The sequence below is a fragment of the Carcharodon carcharias genome, chromosome 22 (assembly GCF_017639515.1).
Source record: "Carcharodon carcharias isolate sCarCar2 chromosome 22, sCarCar2.pri, whole genome shotgun sequence".
In the NCBI taxonomy this organism is placed as follows: domain Eukaryota; kingdom Metazoa; phylum Chordata; class Chondrichthyes; order Lamniformes; family Lamnidae; genus Carcharodon; species Carcharodon carcharias.
Window position 1 is genome coordinate 5,055,946 of NC_054488.1, and position 22,903 is coordinate 5,078,848.

At 41.2% G+C, this 22,903-nt stretch overlaps 1 protein-coding gene across 4 annotated transcripts in view; it reads right to left on the bottom strand.

Annotated features, from left to right (window-relative positions):
* Positions 1–7,601: 7,601 nt before the first annotated feature.
* The window catches only part of LOC121293876 (nuclear distribution protein nudE-like 1), a 63,237-nt gene continuing 47,935 nt past the window's right edge, over positions 7,602–22,903 (bottom strand). For 3 of the 4 annotated variants that reach the window (XM_041217303.1, XM_041217305.1, XM_041217304.1), the window contains exons 7-9: positions 18,443–18,534; positions 16,479–16,630; positions 7,602–8,591 (exon numbers count right to left, since the gene is read on the bottom strand). In XM_041217303.1, the coding sequence (XP_041073237.1) occupies positions 8,504–8,591; positions 16,479–16,630; positions 18,443–18,534 (332 nt within the window). In that variant the 3' untranslated portion in view covers positions 7,602–8,503. Of the gene's footprint in view, positions 8,592–12,657; positions 12,693–16,478; positions 16,631–18,442; positions 18,535–22,903 lie in introns of all 4 variants that reach the window. The other variant, XM_041217306.1, reaches the window with a different exon arrangement.

The following is a 22,903-nucleotide window of genomic DNA, read 5'->3' on the forward strand; positions in this document are numbered from 1 at the left end:
CCCTGTAATATGACAATATGCTATCAAGGAGGAATGGTAGTTACACAGCCCAGTTCAAATTTAAGGCCATTGAGATTGCTGAGCAGAGAAATAATTGTGCAGCTGCTGGAGAATTCAAGATATTGGAGAACATTAGAGATTGGAGGAAGCTCTCTACACTACTTAGCAGATGCCTGAGAATATAAGTGCAAACAGAGGAAAGCCTAGCATGTGGACACAGGTGGAAATGAATTTGCAAAATACTTCAATGAAAATAGCCAAAATGGACTCTCAGTTTCTCGTGGGCCTATATGAATCTCCATCCTGAACAAGCAAGAAAATTGAGTGCTGCGGATTTCAAAGCCAGGCCTGGACAGCGTACCAGGTTTATGGAGAGATACTATTTTGCATTGTGACAGAAGGCCAAGATTTCACAGCATCTCCCAGCAGAACTGGATGACCAGCTTATCACATTTCAGCAGTTTATAATCAAACATCGACAAAGGAATGGATACAAATTGGCCTGCATGGGAACATCGATGAGACTCCCATGGGTATTGAAATGCCAGCCAGTCAAACGTCAAGCGAAGTGGGAGAGAACACAGTGTTAGTGAAGGCAACTGGCCATGAAAGGAGTAGCTTCATAGTTGTGTTGTCGTGCATGTCCAATGGGACATTGCTTAAGCCAGTACTGAAATTCAAGAGGAAAACCTTCTCAAAATAGCAATTCCCAAAAGTAGTTGTCTTCCACATTCACAATAAAGGATGGATGGGTGAAGGTGGCTTGAAAAAATGGCTGAGGGATGAGAGAAATTTATGTTTTAAAAAATATTTTTGGGGAATATGGTGTTATTCTGTGGAAAGGGGTGTGTGTGTGTGTGCATGATTTGATTAAGATGGGCAGAGATTAATAGGAGCCACATTATCTGGGGAGTTTAAAACATGAAAAGAATAGAGGTGTTAGGTTTGAGGTACAGGTAAATAGATTAGATTTAACATTTGCATTTTTAGATAAGTTGAGAGTTTGCTTCAATGTCAAAGGGGAGTCAGAGGTACAAAGAAACATATTTGCATATTGTATTGACCTAAAATCAAAGACAAGCTGGAGACAGGAAATATTTTATATTTGGAAGGGTTTGAGTTTTAAAGAGGTGTGAAAACAATGGAACCTAAGATGAAGGGTATTAAGGTATCTTGGTTATTTGAGCTGGAGCTGGGAGAGGAGATGCAGTTTGAATCAACCATCTAGTCAAGCCAGAAAAGCCTTGAGCTACAAAAAGTAGCTTTGTTCTGAAGCGTGGCTTTCCAAAGTAGAGTGGAAGCGAATTACAGGTCATGTGGTCATTGAAGCTACAGCAGTTTGCCTTGGGTAATATTACTGGATTTTGTGTAGTTAAATATCTATAAGGAAGTCTTGCCTGTAAGGTGTTTACTTGTGGATCTGACCAAGTGAAGAGATTTTTTGGGAGAAATTTTTTGTAAGGCTAATCTTAATTGTGTAACTGTAATCTTGTATGCTTAAGTTTTCTTTTATTCTTGTTAGCATAACTTTTACTTTTAATTTTTTAAATCCCAAAAGTGTTACTGGACCTTTTACAGCTGAGATCGGTATATTGTCTTCTCATTTTGAAATAAGCCAAGTTTCCCTCTTGGATTTGGTTTGAGCAGCAATTAACATCGGCTGTGGTCATAACAGGAAAGTTTGGAGTTTCCGATCAGGAGTATTACGTAAAGACAAAAAGTCTTCTTACCTGGGACATGTTCGGATCACACCTTGTCCAAGATGTTATTGAGGTTAGATTGCAAAACAGTGACATAGCTGCGATTCCTGATGGCTCAGCCAGCCTTGTTTAACCATTGGATGTGTCTTCAAACAATCCTTTCAAGAAGAGTGTTAAAAAAAAATAGAAAGACTGGATGGTTGGAGGAGAGTAAACATTCACCAAGTGAGGCAGCATACAGGCTCCAACATTAGCAACCTGTGTGAATGGGTTGAGGAGACTTGGGATGAAATTAGAACGGAGATTGCCCTTAAATCATTCAAGAAATGTGAGATATCAAATGCTATTGAAGGCACAGAAGATGATTATTTGTGGAATGGTATAGCCAATGACAGCATGATTGCTGATGAAGGCGATGTTGATGATCCATATGATGATGCCATTGAAGTAGTGGATTGGGACATGTTAATTGGGTCTGAAGACAAGGAAGAGGGTGATTTTTATGGATTTTAGTATGCTTTGCTACTAAGTTGTATTCTGTGCTGTGAATGAAACTAAATGAAATTGTATACATTTGTGTATGGCTTTTGTTTTGATGAATTTGTGGTACTAAATTCAAATTTATCTGTCTTCATGGAAATTATTTTAGAACTAAAATTTCAATACTATTTGTTGGCTCCTTTTGGGGGTGTGTTTGGCAGGAAGTGTCTCTTACCTGGCAACTCTGATAGCGGGACAATGGGAGAGGGCGAATTTCAACCCCTTGAAAATACTCTAGAAGTCACCAGCCTAGTTTTTGGATAAAACATTGTCTCAGAAACTCAACTTTTACATGAGTATATAGTGTATTGCCAAATGGACTCCACGTTTACAAAGTTAAAGTACATTTATTCTAAGCAGTGATATAAAAAGCACACAAATGGCAAATAATAAAATTACTACACACTTACACATGCATGTAAGATAACACACAATAGACTATTTATCTTATAAATACTTTTTTGGGTGAAGTATAAAATTCTTGGTTACAAAACTTACTCAAGGACATACTTGCCATAGAGGGAGTGAAACAAAGGTTCACTAGACTGGTTCCTGGGATGAAGGGAGTGTCCTATGAGGAGAGATTGAGTAGACTAGGCTTGTATTCCCTGAAGTTCAGAAGAATGAGGTGATCTCATTAAAATGTAAACATTGCTCAATAGGATTGACAGGGTAGATGTTGAGAAAATTAGTATAAGGGGTCAGTTATTTAGACTGGAGATGAGGAGAAATTTCTTCACTTAAAAGGATTGCGAATCTTTGGAATTCTCTGCCCCTGACAGCAGCAGGTGCTCAATCATTACACATATTCAAGGTGAAAGCTGATAGATTTTTGCGGACTAAGGGAATGAAGGGAAACAGGATAGTGCCAGCAGGTGGAGTTGAGGTAGGGATTTAGCCATGATCTTGTTGAATAGTGGACATGTTCGAAGGCCCTACTCCTACTCCAATTTCTTACATTCTAACATGGCAAATACATATGGCTTCTTCTCATAACAGTTTATCAGTCAGTAATTCATATTTAATGTATCACTCAAGCATAAATGAAATAGTGCCTTCTACCTGACCATGATAGAGTATGTTTTAAAATAAAGTGCTCAATGTGGTCCAAGGTTACAATATTTTGGAATATTTACTACACTAATCAATGCCCAATAGAATTGTTCAGAGTTAATGGCAATACTGAGAGTTATAGGCTGTGAGATTACACCAATTTGGAGCAAGCAACAGGAGCTCTTGTTTTAATTCCCAAGTAGTAACACCGCCATCCTCTGGAGGACATATGAATAGCAGGGATTTATCATTACTCATTCATTTCAGTGAACTGGTGCCACATCCTGACAAACGAAAAACAGACATGTTTTTATACAGATAGTAATGGATATCCCTCACATTGTCTATAGCAAGTTGGAGGATAGACTGGATTGGAAATTGATTTGAAAGAAAAGCACTATGCTTTATGCAGAGAGAAAAAGGACAGTGTTACTACAATCTTAAATAGATATATAGGTAAGTTTAAGTAGCACGAGAAATATATACAAGAACCAAAAGGATTAAACTGGGTTAGAGTTGGGAGAATGAGGTAAAGTGGTGGTGGGGGGATTAAGCAATGGGGCAATGAATGGGGAAAGAATAAGGGATTGGGAAATGGTTATCAGACTAAGAGCAGTTACAGTGCAAATCCATAAACAAGAAAGAGCCAAAAGAGGAGAGGTTAAAGTAACAATGAAAGAATAAAAAGAGATTAATTAAGAACTGGGTATCTCAGTTTGTTATACTTACAGCTTAAAAAAAAAGTGACGTTTTCTATCAACAAAATAAAGAGATAATAATTCAAACTTTTTTTCCAAAATGGAAGTGATTTGTTTTTAGATAGCATGTTGAGTGATTTGTGAGGTAAACTATCACCGTCATCTAGTGACACCACAGAAAAGCAATAACAATCCCAATAGTCAACTATTCTTCAAATTTGGTTATTTCCATGCCATATTTTTGACATGTCAGCATCAACAGTGGTTCCATATACAGAACTCACATCTCCTCTGATCTGCAGTGTGCTTTTATCTTCCCAATATCTAGGTAAATGATACTGAGATCAAGAGACCGCACCAAGGAGCTCATACTTTGTTATATCAGCTACTGGAACAGATCAGATATTTGAGTTATTCTTCTCCACTGGAAAACTGACTGAATACAAATGCTACCAACAGTTTGCATCTAGATAGTGCCTTTAATATGGAAAACAAACTGTCTCATGTCACTTCAGAGACATAAGGAAAAAGTGGACGTCAAGTCATCACAGAAGATACTGTGGTGGTGGTGGGGGGGGCGGGGGGGGGAGCGGGGGAGAAGGGTCACTGACGGAAAGCTTGGTTGAAGAGGTGAATTGTAAAGAGATTAAAGAGGAGCAGTTGACGTTTCAAGTCCGTATGATCCTTCATCAGAACTAAGGAAATATAGAAATGAGATGAAATATAAACTGGTAGAGGGGGGTGGAACAGGTATTGCTGGACAGAGGGCCAGGGATAGGTGGAGACAAAGAAGAGTTTTCCAAAGACATTATAGACAAAAGGACAAAGGGGTGCTGACGGTGGTAATATTAACTAAGGAATGTGCTAATGGGGACATTAAGGGAGAAAGCAGGATGAGCAAGGTACAGATAGCCCTAGTGGGGGTGGGGTAGGGGGAAGGGATCGAAATAGGCTAAAAGGTAGAGATAAAACAATGGATGGAAATACATTTAAAAATAATGGAAATAGGTGGGAAAAATTATAAATTATTGGAAAAAGGGGTATCGGAAAGAGTGTGGGGATGGAGGAGAGAGTTCATGATCTGAAGTTGTTGAACACAATATTAAGTCCGGCAGGCTGTAAAGTGCCTAGTCGGAAGATGAGCTACTGTTCCTCCAGTTTGCGTTGAGCCTCACCGGAACATTGCAGCAGCCCAAGGACGGACATGTGGACATGAGAGCAGGGTGGTGTGTTGAAATGGCAAGCGACAGGGAGGTCTGGGTCATGCTTGCGGACAGACCGAAGATATTCCGCAAAACAGTCACCCAGTCCGGGAACACCTTCGGTCTGTCCGCAAGCATGACCCAGACCTCCCTGTCGCTTGCCATTTCAACACTCCACCCTGCTCTCATGCCCACATGTCCATCCTTGGCTTGCTGCATTGTTCCAGCGAAGCTCAACGCAAACTGGAGGAACAGCACCTCATTTTCCGACTAGGCACTTTACACTTCCGGACTGAATATTGAGTTCAACAACTTCAGATCATGAACTCTCTCCTCCATCCCCAACCCCTGTCCGATCCCCCTTTTTCCAATAATTTATCATTTTTAAAATATATTTTTCTTTTCCCACCCATTTCCATTATTTTTAAATGTATTTCCATTAATTGTTTTATCTCTACCTTTTAGCCCATTTCGATCCCTTCCCCCTACCCCACCCCCACTGGGGCTGTCTGTACCTTGCTCGTCCTGCTTTCTACCCTTAACGCCACCATTAGCACATTCCTTAGTTAATATCACCACTGTCAGTGCCCCTTTGTCCTTTTGCCTATGACATCTGTGGCAATCTCGTCTTTGCCTCCACCTATCACTGGCCCTCTACCCAGCTCTACCTGTCCCATCCCCCTCAACCAGCTTATATTTCACCTCATTTCTATATTTCCTTAGTCCTGATGAAGAGTCATACTGACCTCGAAACGTTAACGGTGTTCCTCTTCGCAGATGCTGTCAGACCTGCTGAGTTTTTCCAGCTATTTTTGTTTTTGTTTCAGATTTTCAGCATCTGCAATATTTTGCTTTTATATTAAAGAGGAGCAGGTTGAGTGTGGCTGGGACAGGTTACACAGAAGGAAAGGCTCGAGGCCATGAACATATTTAAAACACTGGGATGAGACTGTTGAATTTGTCACATTGGAAGACTGGGAACAAGCGTAGGCCACTGGGTATGGGAGGGATGAATGATTAGAAAAGGATATAAGCAGCCCCATGGGACAGATTACTACTTTAAAGACACCATAAATCCAAGTTGTTGCTGTTGTCATGCATTGTGAAATCTGAAACAAAAACCTGGAAAAACTCAGCAGGTCTGGCAGCATCGGCGGAGAAGAACAAAGTTGACGTTTCGAGTCCTCATGACCCTTCGACAGAACTGAGTAAAAATAGGAGGTGAAATATAAGCTGGTTTAAGGTATGGGGGGGGGTGGTGGTTGTAGGGACAAGCAAGCAGTGATAAGAGCAGATAATCAGAAGATGTCACAGACAAAAGAACAAAGAGGTGTTGAAGATGGAGATATTATCTAAGAGAATGTGCTAATTAAGAATGGATGGCAGGACACGCAAGGTACAGCTCTAGTGGGGGTGGGGTGAAATAAGACTAACAGGGCATAAAAGGTATAGATTTAAAAATAATGGAAATAGGTGGGAAAAGAAAAGTCTATATAAATTATTGGAAAAAAAAAGGGAGGGGGAAGAAACGGAAAGGGAGTGGGGATGGGGGAGGGAGTTCAAGATCTAAAGTTGTTGAATTCGATATTCAGTCCAGAAGGCTGTAAAGTGCCTAGTTGGAAGATGAGGTGCTGTTCCTCCACTTTGCGTTGGGCTTCACTGGAACAATGCACCAAGCCAAGGACAGACATGTGGGCAAGTGAGCAGGGTGGAGTGTTAAAATGGCAAGCAACAGGGAGGCTTGAGTCATTTTTGCGGACAGACCGAAGGTGTTCTGCAAAGCGGTCGCCCAGTTTGCGTTTGGTCTCTCCAATGTAGAGGAGACTGCATTGGGAGCAACGAATGCAATAGACTATTGTGAAATCTGAGGTTATTTATCCCAATTAACACCTTATGCTTTCTATTATGTTTCCGCTACCAATTCACACCAAGTGTGGCTACTGCAACCTGCTATCTGAGCTATCTGAGCTTGTGGTTTTGCCCTATGAGAACAATGTGCCATTACCCTTCCCATGGTTTTTTTTATATTGCTGGAAAGGAGTTAAATATTCATAAGACAGAAATTCATTTTTCAACGTAGTCCATTAGAGTATTACTCAGTAGTGTGACAGATTACAGATTTGAATGTTGACATTTCATCATAAAATTCCCATTAAGAATGTCAAAATCCTCATTCTGTGACAATTGAGCCTAAAGCCAACATGGAAAATGGGAAGTAAGGTACTCTAGAAATGTCACTTCATGCAAATCGGTAAACATCATGTGATCAGTGCCAAATTTATGACATCTCAGTAACATGTACTTGTTAAAATATAATGAAAAATTTAGTAATACAATTTCCACTTAGTCTTACCAAGGGTTACTCTAGCCCACAGTTCATCATGTTATAATAGACTCTGCACACTGCGTCTGTTTAAAGAACAAATTTATTTCTGGAAGATTAGACAGCAGGTTCTACATAATGATATCATATGATTTGTTACAACTGTGTATGGTAAACTTCCTCATTTATTACACATGCCATATAGAATCTGAATAAATAATGCTACAAAGCCCAAGTTATGTACAAATATCTTGGGCAAAGTTATGTTTACAAACTTATATACAGTAAAAAGAAACAAACAGCCAACGTAATCTGAATTATGCAACAAAATAAAATGTAAAAGTGATTGAATTGATGCATAGAAACAAAAATCAATGCTGTAAATAGTTCAGAAATTAAAATGTGTAAGTTTGTTATACAACTTCAGTATTTTTTTTAAAAAACAAACCAATTTACACTTAAACAATGTTTAAATATATCAATAAATCTGACATTAGAAACCAAGCAAAAATTGTACAGTACAACATAAAAATTACAGGATTTGATGATTTAAAATATCACCAAATCCAGGCACATAACTGAGAAACCCAGACCAACTATCTGGAGAGTCACACATTGTACAAGTGGCTTGAACAAATACCATATACGCCATCATTAGCTTTAAATCTGTAGACTTTTCCAATACTGCTTAGGATTTCAGTTTTAAACTCTCAGTATACAAATCTGTTGTTGCTGTAACATATGACAGGAAAAGCATTAAAACCCCCATGAATGGTAAAATAATGGGACATTAACCACACTGCCGTGACAGTATGCCAGAGATTAAATGGCAAACTGTTGAATAAACCGAAAATCTTATGCAGAACGAGCAAGATAAAAATTCAGAAATTCCTACACACTGCAGTGTACTCCATTTGTAGTCAGGGTAGAATGGTTATCCCGTTGTTTGAAGTAGATAGTTAAAAATAAAAGATGCAGTATGGCTGTTCAGACACTGAGTGGCAGCATGCCTGGTGGTGAGGAAGGTGCTGCTGATCCAATCCCAGCAGGCCCTTGGTCCAGGCCATTTACTACCCTAGGTTCAACAAAAAACATGATTACATTCAAGTATCTGATGCAAGGTTGCTACAGTCGCTGGTAATTTATAGATACGGTACAAGTCTGACAATATTCATGATAAAAACGTTAATTATTAGAATGAGACACACCTCAAGAGAATTATCAAGTCCATGCTTAGCTCTGGGTTCAGGACAAAATTTAATTGTGCAGACTAATCAATTCACTTGCTTAGGTTTCTTGCTGGATCTATTTCTGGAGATTTAACTTCACTTAATACTGTTTCTGCTTCCTGCATCATTACCTCGCCTTGCAAATTAAAGATCTGCATTAACTATCCAGCATAATAATAGACGACATGACACAACTGAGATCATTTTCTTGGATAATTTATATAGCTACCAATTAATTACAACTAAATGTTGATCTCCATTGTATGTGATTACTGGGTGAAACATTTCGGATAGATTTATATCTGACTTTTAAACTTTAGCAGTTTTGCTACAATATTACGGTTTGAGTCAATGTCACTGTGCAAGTTGAAAACATTTGTGAAGAGAAAACTGGAAAACTGGAAACTTGTTTAAGTTGCCTGTAGTTTAAGGCTCAATTAATTTTGGTGTTGATATGAGATTTGGACAGCAACATTTGTATTAAGCCACTCATTGTAATGCAAATACTAAAATCAGTCAATAATGATCATTTGCCCAGATGCAACTGATCCTATAATACAATTACAAAACCAAGTACACATCAGTTACTTCTAGGCATAATAGCATACAGTATTTCCTTTATTAAAAAAGTGAACATGTGCAGTACAGAAAACTTCAGTAGCAAATGCATATCTTAATGTATTTTTCATGTACACTTGTTAGTATTGGTTTTAAGTTCAGCCATGCCTCAGCTTCTAATGTACAAGAAATAAAACGCAGCAAGTTAAACGTCTTATTTTTAAAACATTGTGCCCTGGTAAGAATCATTTTGAAGTTTACTGTTGTATCTCTGATTCAAGTTGTCTTTATTTAAATATCATTCAGTCTTATTCAGATGCAATGTAAAATTCCCATTTAGTAATCCCGATTGTTCATGTTGACCACTGTGTTTTAAACATTAGCCCCAGTGCACAAAGTTTTGGCCGAGCAGTTTCACATACATCTTAAGAAAAATGTAATTTTGATTTTATTATTCACCATAAGATTTAACCAATCACGACCTGTGTCATCAGATTTGGGGCTCAACCAGAAAAAGATTTAAGATTTGGAAGGAAAACCTACTCAATCCAAATATGTTTTGGCACATTTGTCCCTGCATTTCGTGCAAAGAAACTCATAGGCAGAGTGAATGTGAATACCTGGAAAATGCTGTCACCTGTATTTTTTTTGTATTCATTAACAGGAGGATGTGGGCATCACTGGCTGGGCCAGCATTTATTGCCCATCCCTAGTTGCCCTTGAGAAGGTGGTGGTGGTGAGCTGCCTTCTTGAACCGCTGCAGTCCATGTGGTGTAGGTACACCCGCAGCACTGTTAGGGAGGGAGTTCCAGGATTTTGACCCAGAGACAGTGAAGGAACGGCGATATATTTCCAAGTCAGGATGGTGAGTGGCTTGGAGGGGAACTTCCAGGTGGTGGTGTTCCTATCTATCTGCTGCCCTTGTCCTTCTAGATGGTACTAGTCATGGGTTTTGAAGGTGCTGTCTAAGAAGCCTTGGTGAATTCCTGCAGTGCATTCTTGTAGATGGTGCACACTGCAGCCAATGTGTGTTGGGAGTGGAGGGAGTGAATGTGGTGCCAATTAAGCAAGCTGCTTTGCCCTGGATGGTGTCAAGCTTTGAGTGTTGTGGGAGCTGCACTCATCCAGGCAAATGGGGAGTATTCCATCACACTCCTGACTTGTGCCTTGTAGAAGATGGACAGGCTTTGAGGAGTCGGGAGGTGAGTTACTTGCCGTAGGCTTCCCAGCCTCTGAGCTGCTCTTGTAGCCACAGTATTTATATGGCTAGTCCAGTTCAGTTTCTGGTCAATGGTAACCCCCAGGATGTTGATAGTGGGGGATTCAGTGATGGTACTGCCATTGAATGCAAAGGGGAGATGGTTGGATTCTCTCTTGTTGGAGATGGTCATTGCCTGACACTTGTGTGACACTAACGTTACTTGCCATTTATCAGCCCAAGCCTGGATATTGTCCAGGTCTTGCTGCATTTGAACATGGACTGCTTCAATATCTGGGTCATTGCGAGTGGTGAACATTGTGTAATCATCAGCGCACATCCCCACTTCTGAGCTCATGATGGAAGGAAGGTCATTGATAAAGCAGCTGAAGATGGTTGGGCTGAGGACATTACCCTGAGGAACTCTTGCAGTGATGTCCTGGAGCTGAGATGATTGACCTCCAACAACCACGACCATCTTCCTTTGTTCTAGGTATGACTCCAACCAGCAGAGTGTTCCCCGATTTCCACTGACTCCAGTTTTGCTAGGGCTCCTTGATGCCACACTCGGTCAAATGCTGCCTTGATGTCAAGGGCAGTCATTCTCACCTCACCTCAGGAGTTCAGCTCTTTTGGCCACGTTTGAACCAAGGCTGTAATGAGGTCAGGAGCTGAGTGGCCCTGGCGGAACCCAAACGGAGTGTCAGTGAGCAGGTTATTGCTAAGCAATTGCCGCTTGATAGCACTGTTGATGACCCCTCCCATTACATTACTGATGATCAAGAGTAGACTGATGGGGCGGTAATTGGCCGGGTTGGATTTGTCCTGCTTTTTGTGTACAGGACATATCTAGGCAATTTTTCATATAGCTGGGTAGATGGCAGTGTTGTAGCTGTACTGGAACAGCTTGGCTAGGGGCATGACAAGTTCTGAAGCACAAGTCTTCAGTACAATTGCTGGAATATTGTCAGGGCCCATAGCCTTTACAGTATCCAGTACCTTCAGCCATTTCTTGATATCATGCGGAGTGAATCGAATTGGCTGAAGATTGGCATCTGTGATGCTGGAGACCTCTAGTGGAAGCCAAGTTGGATCGTCCACTTAGCACTTCATGCTGAAGATTGTTGCAAATGCTCCAGCCTTGTCTTTTGCACTGATGTGCTGGGCTCCCCCATCATTACTATGTCTGTAAGACAGCTCTGCTAATTTTGGCACAAGCCCCCAGTTGTTAATAAGGAGGACTTTCCAGGGTAGACAGGATTGAGATTGCCATTGTCTTTTCTGGTGTCTAGGTTGATGCCAGGTGGTCCATCCAGTTTCATTCCTTTTCTGTGGCTTTGTAGCAGTTTGATACAACTTGCTGGGCCATTTCAGATGGCAGTTAAGAGTCAACCACGTTGCTGTGGATCTGCAGTCGTGTGTGGGCCAGACCAGGTAAGGACAGCAGATTTCCTAAAGGACACTAGTGAACCAGATGGGTTTTTACAACAATCGACAATGGTTCCATGGTCATCATTAGAATTTTAATTCCAGATTTTTATTGAATTCAAATTCTATCATCTGCCATGGTGGGATTCAAACCCGGGTCCTCAGAGCATTACCCTGGGTCTCTGGAATGCTAGTCCAGAATATGGTTGAAAAAATTATTAAATGATCATAATGGAGTCAGAATTTTGGCAATAATGTTGGACCTCCAACATTCTGAATCAGAAAATACAACTCAGGGACAGCCATTTTTCACATTGTGGTGTTTCACTCAGCTTCTGAACAGGCTTAATGCAGTTTTGTACTACACACAAACTGCCATTTTAAACGTTTTATCTGCAGTAGCAAAGATGACAATTGTCCACAAAGTAGAATTTACATCTTAGCTGAAAGTTAACTTCCACAGGCCATGGCATTAGCCCCAAACACTGATTCTAAAATGATAGGATAAAGATTTAGAAGAGCCACCAAGAGCTGTAATTTGAGGAATTATACTACATAATATCTGGCACTTCAATCCAGGCTCTTACAAATTGACATAGAACACCAAAATCCCCGTGCAGTTAGTGAAAGTTCAGCCTAAAACCAGCTGTTAATCCTGCTTTCATTTACATCACCATTGTACTTGCATGCAGGTGATTACTTTAAAGGAATACAACAAAATGAATTACCGAGGATACACTTGGTGAAAAAGACTCTCTCTTTTCTGATGAAAGAAAACACAAACTGAATCAAACTTAAGCAGTCATGCTGGCTATATGCTGAAATCTAAACCAGTTTAAGATGGTTTAAATACTTAAAATCGCTCAACTTCTCAAAGCTAAAATTAAATTCTTTTTATTCAATTGGCCGCACCCAACAGTTTTTATGATCTGCCTGGGACATGTTGAAAATTAGTACTGATGAACTCTAATCTGTGGAGCAATCCAAAATGCTGCATTACCAGTGTTCCAACATTATAGGGCACAGCAGTAATCTTGTGTGTCAGAAACCCCAAACAGCAGATAAATAGTCAAAGAGTGTAAGAGTACATCACCATAATGGCATTTAATACTAGCTTACTAACTTTTCCTTCAAAACCTAAAAGTTTGATTTCATCTCTGAACTGGGGAGGTTGAGTGTGCTATTTTGCCAGTTATCTCCCTCTTAAAAACTTTGATTGAAATGAAGTTTCCCCATGCTCACTAGTCCCTTTCTAAAAGATTATGTTTGAGCCCAGATGCCAAGTATGAACTGGATATTTGCTCATGCAGTGCACATGCTAAACTAAATTCCTTGTCATGTCTACACATCGAATTCAAGCATGAATCATTAGATAGGAATCAGGAGTGGAATATTTGCAGCTTTTTCACTTCCTAACTCAGAAACATTATTAACAATTTTAAAAGCCCTGCTCAAATCAACTAGTATCTCACAAATTGAGATTCAAACCTGGGGACTTTCATGTCCAAATAGCATAGGAACATAGGAGGAATAGGCCATTCAGTCCATCGAGCCTGCTCTACTATTGGCTGATCATCTACCTCTATGTCATTTTCCTCACTATTCCCATATCCCAGGATAGCATTATACCTGGACATGCCATATCCACTGAGCCATTAGGACAGCTAAATAGACTTTAACAAAACTTAATACAAATATTTTATTACAAAATAGTGGCACTGCATGAATATGGCAAATTAGAAATTAACCAAGGATAAATTAATTTCAAACACAAATCATACAATTGATATTAAAGTCAATTGGTATTCCATTAATATACAGTTGGTTATTCAACTGTACTTAACAAAACAAATTCTCAATTTGGAATAATTTGCTTAAATTATTAAACTTTTACCTAGCCAATCAAAAACTACTACCCACCTCCTATTAGCCAGATTACTTCTCTGCAAACTTACTACAGCAGGAGAGGCAATAATTACATTAATTTGGACATAAGATGTCATTAGTGGTAATATGCTAAAGTTAAATTTGCCACTAGAAGCAACACACACAGAATTGAGTGGTCTTCGGTTGTCCAGACATCTTTCCACAAGTAGAATGTCTCACCAATGCCACCAGAAACAAAGGCAACCATAAAAAACAGGGGCTCTGGCAGGTTGAGCGAAATAGTGGCCGTTTGCAACCTTAGAATAACTACAGTTTAAAAGTAGACTTTCTGCTAGACAAACCATTCTGCAATAGATAAGGATTGATTTTCAGCAATGGGGGTACCAGTAATATTGGAGAACCACCTCAAGAAGCAATTCTCAAATGCCAGTAATGCTCTGAAACAATTTGGGACAAGGATATAACCTATTAATCTGCAGAACAAAATTTCAACAAACACCTATTATTTCATATCCAAGACTTTCAGCAGAAATTTTGCCCTGTGTTCAATTCAGCTTTCTCTCAAATCTTGTCACAAGTAATTTTCCAACTCTTTAAAGTTTAAATATTTCCATTAACATTTGTAAATAAATCCTGGATCTCAAAATCCAACATTCATGGATCCGTTCAATCTTAGAAGTCAAAGAAATTGAAGAATCAAATAATATTAACTAACAGATTCTGGAAAGTCAGAACACCAGGAAGTTTGATAAGAGAATAGGGATGTAACAGAGAATTCCTGAATAACACAATGAATTAGCAGACTGTCATTAACCCATGTCAGGGAAAGAAAAGTTCCCATTTCTAACTGAAAGAAGCATGTGGAATCAACATTGGCTAGTTTAACCAAACAGAGCAAGAGCTTTTCCTCACTAATATTGTCCCACACAATACTTGGAAGTACATATTCCTTTGCTTGACACGAACATCCCTCACCTGATGGCTCAAAATTTACTCAAGAAATAGAAAAGGGAAAATGCATTCTGATTTAAACTTAAGCCCGCATACCTGGAGCTTAGACGTTTCGTGGATATTGTGAAGAAAGTTCAAAGTTGGCAGCTAGGCAAATCTTTTCTTGGAAGGGGATAGGGTGAATAAGGAAGCAAGTATGGAATGCACCCAGTGGCCTAATTTGGCCTGCTGTAATTCCAGGGTGTTATCTACATACTGATCTGCCACCTGCCTGAAAACAATAGCAGGGAATTTGGGTGAGCAGAGGCTATGGGCTGGCACTGAGGAAGGCTTGCCAGCAAACAAATAAGTCACATGAAAGAGGTTTCAGGAAGGCCTTGACAAAGGGAAAGGGGATGGAAGCTCGCAACCTTAAACATTCGCCCCCTCCGACGCACAGTGGCAGCAGTGTGTACCATCTACAAGATAAACTGCAACAACTCACTAAGGCTCCTTTGACAGCACCTTTCAAACCCACCATCTCTACCACCTAGAAAGACAAAGGCAGCAGACAGATGGGAACACCACCACCTGCAAGTTCCCCTCCATGTCACTCACCACTCGGACTTGGAAACATATTGCCATTCCTTCACTGTGTCTGGGTCAAAATGCAAAATCCAGGAACTCTACCCCTAACAGCACTGTGGATGTATCTGCACCATATGGATTGCAGCAGTTCAATGGGGCATCTCATTACCACCTTCTCTAGGGCAATTAGGGATGGATAAGAAATGCTGGCCTAGCCAGCAACGTTCACATCTTAGGAACAAATATATACAAAAAGGGAGGTTGTACCTTGCCTTGTGGCCCCTGGCAAGTTTTACACTTACCCTGGAGGGCCTCTTGTCTGAAGCCCTGCTTCAGCCTGGTTCAAAAAGTGAGCTAACTTTTCCACTAACTGAAGCCTCAGTTAAAATACAGGACTATCTTTTTAATGTAATAGGACCCTTATTAGCCGAAATTTTCAATGTCCTGACTGCCTTAGGTAGATATCTAATCCGCCTACAATATCTTGCAGGTTAAAATAGGTATTGGTGCAAAAGGAGAATTTTGAGTGGGAAAGCAACCTGATCATTTTTAACTGCCCATACACCTGATGTGTGGGTTCATAATCAAATCTTGGGCTTAACCTGGATAAATTCAACAAAAGGCACAGATACAGTGTCATTGTGTTGTGGATCTACATGAATAACTATCAGAAAGGAGTGGGAAAGGGGTTAAAAGAGAAAGGACAAGTGATTGGGGAAAGATCCAAATCCAGAAGAGGAAAATCCATAAGGCATACAGCACTAAGGAGGCTATTCAGCTCATTGTCTCACACAGCCGCCTCTTTGAAAGAGCTTTTCAACTTGTTCAACTCCCCTGCTCCTTCCCCACAGTCTTACACACTTTTTCCTTTCATGTATATATTGAACTCAGGCTTGAAAGTTGCAACTGAATCTGTTGCCACCACCCTTTCAAGCAGTGCCTTCTAGATTCTAACAACTTGCTGCAGGAATGGGGAATAGGGGTGTAGCAGAAAATGCCTTCTCGCTGTCTCTGGTTCTGTTGTCAATCCTCCACACTAGTAAATATATTTAAAGGTGTTCCAGTTCAAGAAAAGTTTAAATACAGCTGATTTTTCTAACAAGAATGGTTGGCTTTTTTTTTTGTTAGTGTATTTAATACTCACCCTTTGTCAAAATACGTTGAAAGACCTGAATTAGAAAACTTTGCACTGCTGACCATAGCAGAGGTGCCATTGCCATTCCCTGAACTGTAACTTTTTCGTGACGCTTGATCCTTTGCAAAATTTCTGCATGCTGCTAACTTTGATTCTAAGGCCTGAAAAGATTCAAATGTTAGCAGGAAATAAACTAACTCAAAGAATTCTGCACAACAGTTTGAAACACGATATAAAGGAATTCTTATTTTCCATTATACAGTTCAAACAAAAGGGAACTCGTAATCTTTACTCTCCCACCCCAACAAAAAACACAGCAGCATTGATTTTTTTTGGAATAAGCAATCAATTTCAAAATTACAAAAGCAGAAACTAGAAAAAGGATTACAATGCCTGATCTGTAAGGTTTTGGCCTTCAAATAAAAGCATTCAACAGATATTGCAAAAATCAGTCTACATCGCAATTGTAAGAGGAGGAAGAACATTGTATTGTGTCATTAGTCCTCTGAGCCTGTTCTGTCACTTGACGAGATCAGGGTTAATCTATGACCCACCTCCATATATCCGACTTTGCCCCATATCCCTTAGTACCTTTGGCTACCAGGAATCCATCAACCTAAAATTTAAAATTAACAGTTGACCCAGCATCAACTGGCTTTTAGGAATATATATTTTTTGCCATTTGTGGAAGTGTTCCAAACTTCTACCTTACCTTTGCTTCACTCCTGACTCCTAAGTTTTTGACTATGTCTCTGGACTCGGAGCTCGAGATGTGGCCTAACCAGGGCTTTGACCAGCTGCATGACTTCCAACCTCTTGCATTCTAGATTATTTCCTACATTGTGACGGTGACTACACTTCAGAAGTACTTCATTGGCTGTAAAGCACTTTGAGACGGTTGTCAGGAAAAGCACTAAATAAATGAAAGTCTTTCTTTCTAATCCTCTAGATACAAAATCCATAATTTCATTAGTCTTTGTTATTAAGTTTTGCACCTGCCCATCACATTTTAATTATCTAAGCGCATGGGCTCCTAAGTTTGGATCTCTGCGGCTTCTACTCTGATCTAGCCTTTTTTGATCCAAAGTGGATGTCCATATGCTATAGTTTTGTCTACTCAATTAATCCATTAATATCTTTGTAATTTTATGTTTCCATCTAAGAGGAAAAGGAGCCTGGATATCTCAAAGTTGATTTTAAGATGTTCTGAATGTGCACATTATCCTTCCTTTCCCACAAATTAGAAAGTGCCTTATCCTTCCCTTACCCCACTTCTCCTAATGATGACGTGTTCTGCGATATGGTTCCATGGGTGGTAGCACCCCTTGACGATTTTATACAAGTCACTCTGCGCCATCTGTGAACCCAAGTATTGAATGATGACAGGCTGTTTGACCTGAAACTCACCACACTCCTTACATCCACATGCAGCCAAAACACTATGGCTAATTTGGGCACAGCAATATGATGAAAACAGCAATGAAATGAATGACCAACTAATCTGCTTTTAGTGATGTTGGTTGAGGGATAAACATTGGTCATCTGACAGTGTAGTCTCTGGAATGAGGGCCGAACCCATGATTGAGAGAATCCATGGCAAGAGGCTATGAACAAGACATGACCAACACCTTCCAGTATAAGGACTGTTTTGTAGGTACATTTAGCAGTGATATTATGCCAGTATATCCCAAAACAGATGATGATGCTCTGTCCAGTTTGAGTATTGGTTGAGCAAGGAATGTTTTCTGGGACAGCTGCAGAACACTGCTCGTCCTTAAATACCGGTATGGAGTTTAATGCTTCCTGAACAGGCAGCTAGACTAATTAATAACTTACCCAATGGAGAGATTTCAGTAAAGAATTACTACCAGACAAAGGTTAAACAGAATTTACAGAAATAAAGGTTGTACATAAAATTGCAAACATTGTATCCTTTGGGCAATATTAAAAGGGATGTTAATAAAATAACTTACCCCTACTTTTCTTAAAAGATCACCAACAATATTTAGTGCAGATATTCTTGCTGATGGAGTTAATGGAGTAGTGCCATAGCCGTTTGGTATAGCTGAAAAACAATAAGCTTTACAGTTTTCATACACATATACGGTCAAATACAAATACACATCTGCATGTGTGCGCACACAAATGACTAAATTTGATAGCCCCTGAAGCTGTGCACGTGATTGCAATATGTGATTAACCTGCACTTGTTGACTGCAATGCAGAAACCATGTGAGCTTCAAGTTGCCTGCTGTTTCAAATGATGTCATTTACCAGTCAGTGCCAATCATGCTATTGACTGGATGGTCACTAGAGCATGGGGCAAATATGAGTGGCTGGCATCACTTAAAGCTCGACACCATTGCTAAAAGGTAGCCTGCACCTCTTATAGGGCACTAAGGTTAGAACTGGCATTGGTCCTAATATGGGAGCTGAGTCTGACCTAGGAAACACAGACATATGGCATAATATAGAGACGGTGGTCTCCAAGTTTTTCAGACACAGCATTCCCTTGGTGGAGGAGGTGCAAAGGAGGAGAGATGTCCTATAACCGTAGGGAACTAAATCAAATGGGTTTACCCTCGTGTTGGTTCTCTCATCACATGTGAAAAGAGGGCATTGTTGAGTTGAGCTTCAAAATGGCACCACTGCCATTAAATCAGCTTTGTCTTCACCAACGTGGCAGCCAGCGTGACTTCCCCAAAAGGTGCGTGCATGTGCCGCAGATGCCATTTAGGACACTCCTGGCTCCCATTCCAAATATTGCATTAATACACTCCAAGGAAGGGTATTTTACCATGTCAATTTTCAAAAGCAAGGCAATGAGGAAGTAAAATCCACATGAAAATACTTAGACTTTATATGACTACAGTGACATATCTATTCTTATGGGAGATGGTCCTGATCCTAATTCCAGTTATGACTCAAGCCCAGTGTTCAATCAGGATCAAGCCTTTTTGAAATGGATTATTGTGTGTCCATACCCTCTACGTCGGTAGTGGGGAAAATTCTAGAGACCATTATAAAAGATTTAATAGCTGAGCACTTGGAAAACAGTGGCAGAATCGGACAGAGTCAGCATGGATTTATGAAAGGGAAATCATCCTGGACAAATCTATTGGGATTTTGAGGATGTAACTAGTAGAGTTGATGAGGGGGAGCCAGTGGATGTGGTTTATTTGGACTTTCAGAACACTTTCGACAAAGTTCCGCATAAGAGATTAGCGTGTAAAATTAAAGTGTATGGGATTGGGTTTAGTGTATTGAGATGGATAGAAAACTGGTTGGCAGACAGGAAACAAAGAGTAGGAATAAATGGATCTTTTTCCGAACGGCAGGCAGTGACTGGTGGAGTACCACAGGGATTGGTGCTGGGACCCCAGTTATTCACAATATATATTAATGATTTAGATGAGGGAATTAAATGTAATATCTCCAAATTTGCAGATGACACAAAGCTGGGTGGGAGGGTGAGCTGTGAGGAGGATGCAGAGATGCTTCAGTGTGATTTGGACAAGCTGAGTGAGTGGGCAAATGCATGGCAGATGCAGTATAATGTGGATAAATGTGAGGTTATCCACTTTGGTAGCAAAAACAGGCCAAAAATTGAGAGGGGGAAATGTGCAACTGGGTGTCCTTGTACACTAGTCGCTGAAGGTAAGCAAGCAGGTGCAGCAGGCGGTAAAGGTTGGCCTTCAGAGCCAGAGGATTCGAGTACAGGAACAGGGATGTCTTGCTGCAATTGTATAGGGCCTTGCTGAGACCACACCTGGAATAGTGTGCGCAATTTTGGTCTCCTTATCTGAGGAAGGATGTACTTGCTGTAGAGGGAGTGCAGCGGAGGTTGACCCGACTAATTCCTGGGACGGTGGGACTGACATATGAGGAGAGATTGAGTCGATTAGGATTATATTTGCTGGAGTTCAGAAGAATGAGGGGGGATCTCATAGAAACCTATAAAATTCTAACAGGACTAGACAGGGTAGATGCAGGAAGGATGTTCCCAATGGTGGGGGTATCCAGAACCAGGGGTTATAGTCTGAGGATATGGGGTAGACCATTTAGGACTGAGAAGAGGAGAAATTTCTTCACCCAGAGAGTGGTGAGCCTGTGGAATTCGTTACCACAGAAAGTGGTTGAGACCATTGTAAGTTTTCAAGGAGATAGATATAGCTCCTGGGGCGAAAAGGATCTAAGGGTATGGGGAGAAAGCAGGAGCAGGCGATTGAGTTGGATGATCAGCCATGATCATAATGAATGGCGGAGCAGGCTTGAAGGGCCGAATGGCCTATCCTGCTCCTAGTTTTTATGTATACCACAGAAAATTAAAGTGCGTCAGTACAAGATGTTTGGAACAAAAACAGAATTACCTGGAAAAACTCAGCAGGTCTAGCAGCATTGGCGGAGAAGAAAAGAGTTGATGTTTCGAGTCCTCATGACCCTTCAACAGAACCAGGTGAATCCGAGGAAAGGGGTGAAATATAAGCTGGTTTTAGGTGGGGGGGCGGGGGGGGGGGGGGGGGGGGGGGGGGGGGGGAGGGGTGGGGATTGCGCATGCGCGTGCGCATTGGGTGGGGTAAAGAAGTGGAGGGGGGTGGTGTGGTTGTAGGGACAAGCAAGCGGTGATAGGAGCAGATTATCAAAAGATGTCACAGACAACAGAACAAAAGAACGCAGAGGTGTTGAAGTTGGTGATATTATCTAAACAAATGTGTTAATAAGAATGGATGGTAGGGCACTCAAGGTATAGCTCTACTGGGGGTGAGGGGAGCATAAAAGATTTAAAAATAATGGAAATAGGTGGGAAAAGAAAAATCTATATAATTTATTGGAAAAAACAAAAGGAAGGGGAAAGAAACGGAAAGGGGGTGGGGATGGAGGAGGGAGGTCAAGACCTAAAGTTGTTGAATTCAATATTCAGTCCGGAAGGCTGTAAAGTGCTTAGTTGGAAGATGAGGTGCTGTTCCTCCACTTTGCGTTGGGCTTCACTGGAACAATGCAGCAAGCCAAGGACAGACATGTGGGCAAGAGAGCAGGGTGGAGTGTTAAAATGGCAAGCGACAGGGAGGTTTGGGTCATTCTTGTGGACAGATCGCAGGTGTTCTGCAAAGCGGTCGCCCAGTTTACGTTTGGTCTCTCCAATGTAGAGGAGACCACATTGGGAGTAACGAATACAGTAGACTAAGTTGGGGGAAATGCAAGTGAAATGCTGCTTCACTTGAAAGGAGTGTTTGGGCCCTTGGACGGTGAGGAGAGAGGAAGTGAAGGGGCAGGTGTTACATCTTTTGCGTGGGCATGGGAAGGTGCCATAGGTGGGGGTTGAGGAGTAGGGGGTGATGGAGGAGTGGACCAGGGTGTCAGGGAGGGAACGATCCCTACGGAATGTCGACAGGGCAGGTGTAGGGAAGATGTGTTTGGTGGTGGCATCATGCTGGAATTGGTGGAAATGGAGGAGGATGATCCTTTGAATGTGGAGACTGGCGGTGTGATAAGTGAGGACAAGGGGTACCCTATCACGCTTCTGGGAGGGAGAAGGCGTGAGGGCGGATGCGCGGGAGATGGGTCGGACACAGTTGAGGGCCCTGTCAACGACCATGGGTGGAAAACCTCAGTTAAGGAAGAAGGAGGACATGTCAGAGGAACTGTTTTTGAAGGTAGCATCATCGGAACAGATGCGACGGAACTGAGAGAATGGGATGGAGTCTTTACAGGAAGCAGGGTGTGAGGAGCTGTAGTCGAGGTAGCTGTGGGAGTCGGTAGGCTTGTAATGGATATTGGTGGACAGTCTATCACCAGAGATTGAGACAGAGAGGTCAAGGAAGGGAAGGGAAGTGTCAGAGATGGACCACATGAAAATGATGGAAGGGTGGAGATTGGAAGCAAAATTAATAAATTTTTCCAAGTCCCGACGAGAGCATGAAGCAGCACCGAAGTAATCATCGATGTACCGGAGAAAGAGTTGTGGAAGGGGGCCGGAGTAGGACTGCAACAAGGAATGTTCCACATACCCCATAAAGAGACAGGCATAGCTGGGGCCCATGCGGGTACCCATAGCCACACCTTTTATTTGGAGGAAGTGAGAGGGGTTGAAGGAGAAATTGTTCAGCATGAGAACAAGTTCAGCCAGACGGAGGAGAGTAGTGGTGAATGGGGATTGTTCGGGCCTCTGTTCGAGGAAGAAGCTAAGGGCTCTCAGACCATCCTGGTGGGGGATGGAGGTGTAGAGGAATTGGACGTCCATGGTGAAGAGGAAGCGGTTGGGACCAGGGAACTGGAAATTGTTGATGTGACGTAAGGTGTCAGAGGAATCACGGATGTAGGTGGGAAGGGACTGGACAAGGGGAGAGAGAAGGGAGTCAAAATAATGAGAAACATGTTTGGATGTTGAAATGAAAATATATGCACCATCATTTGGACCCAAGGTTCGAATCCTG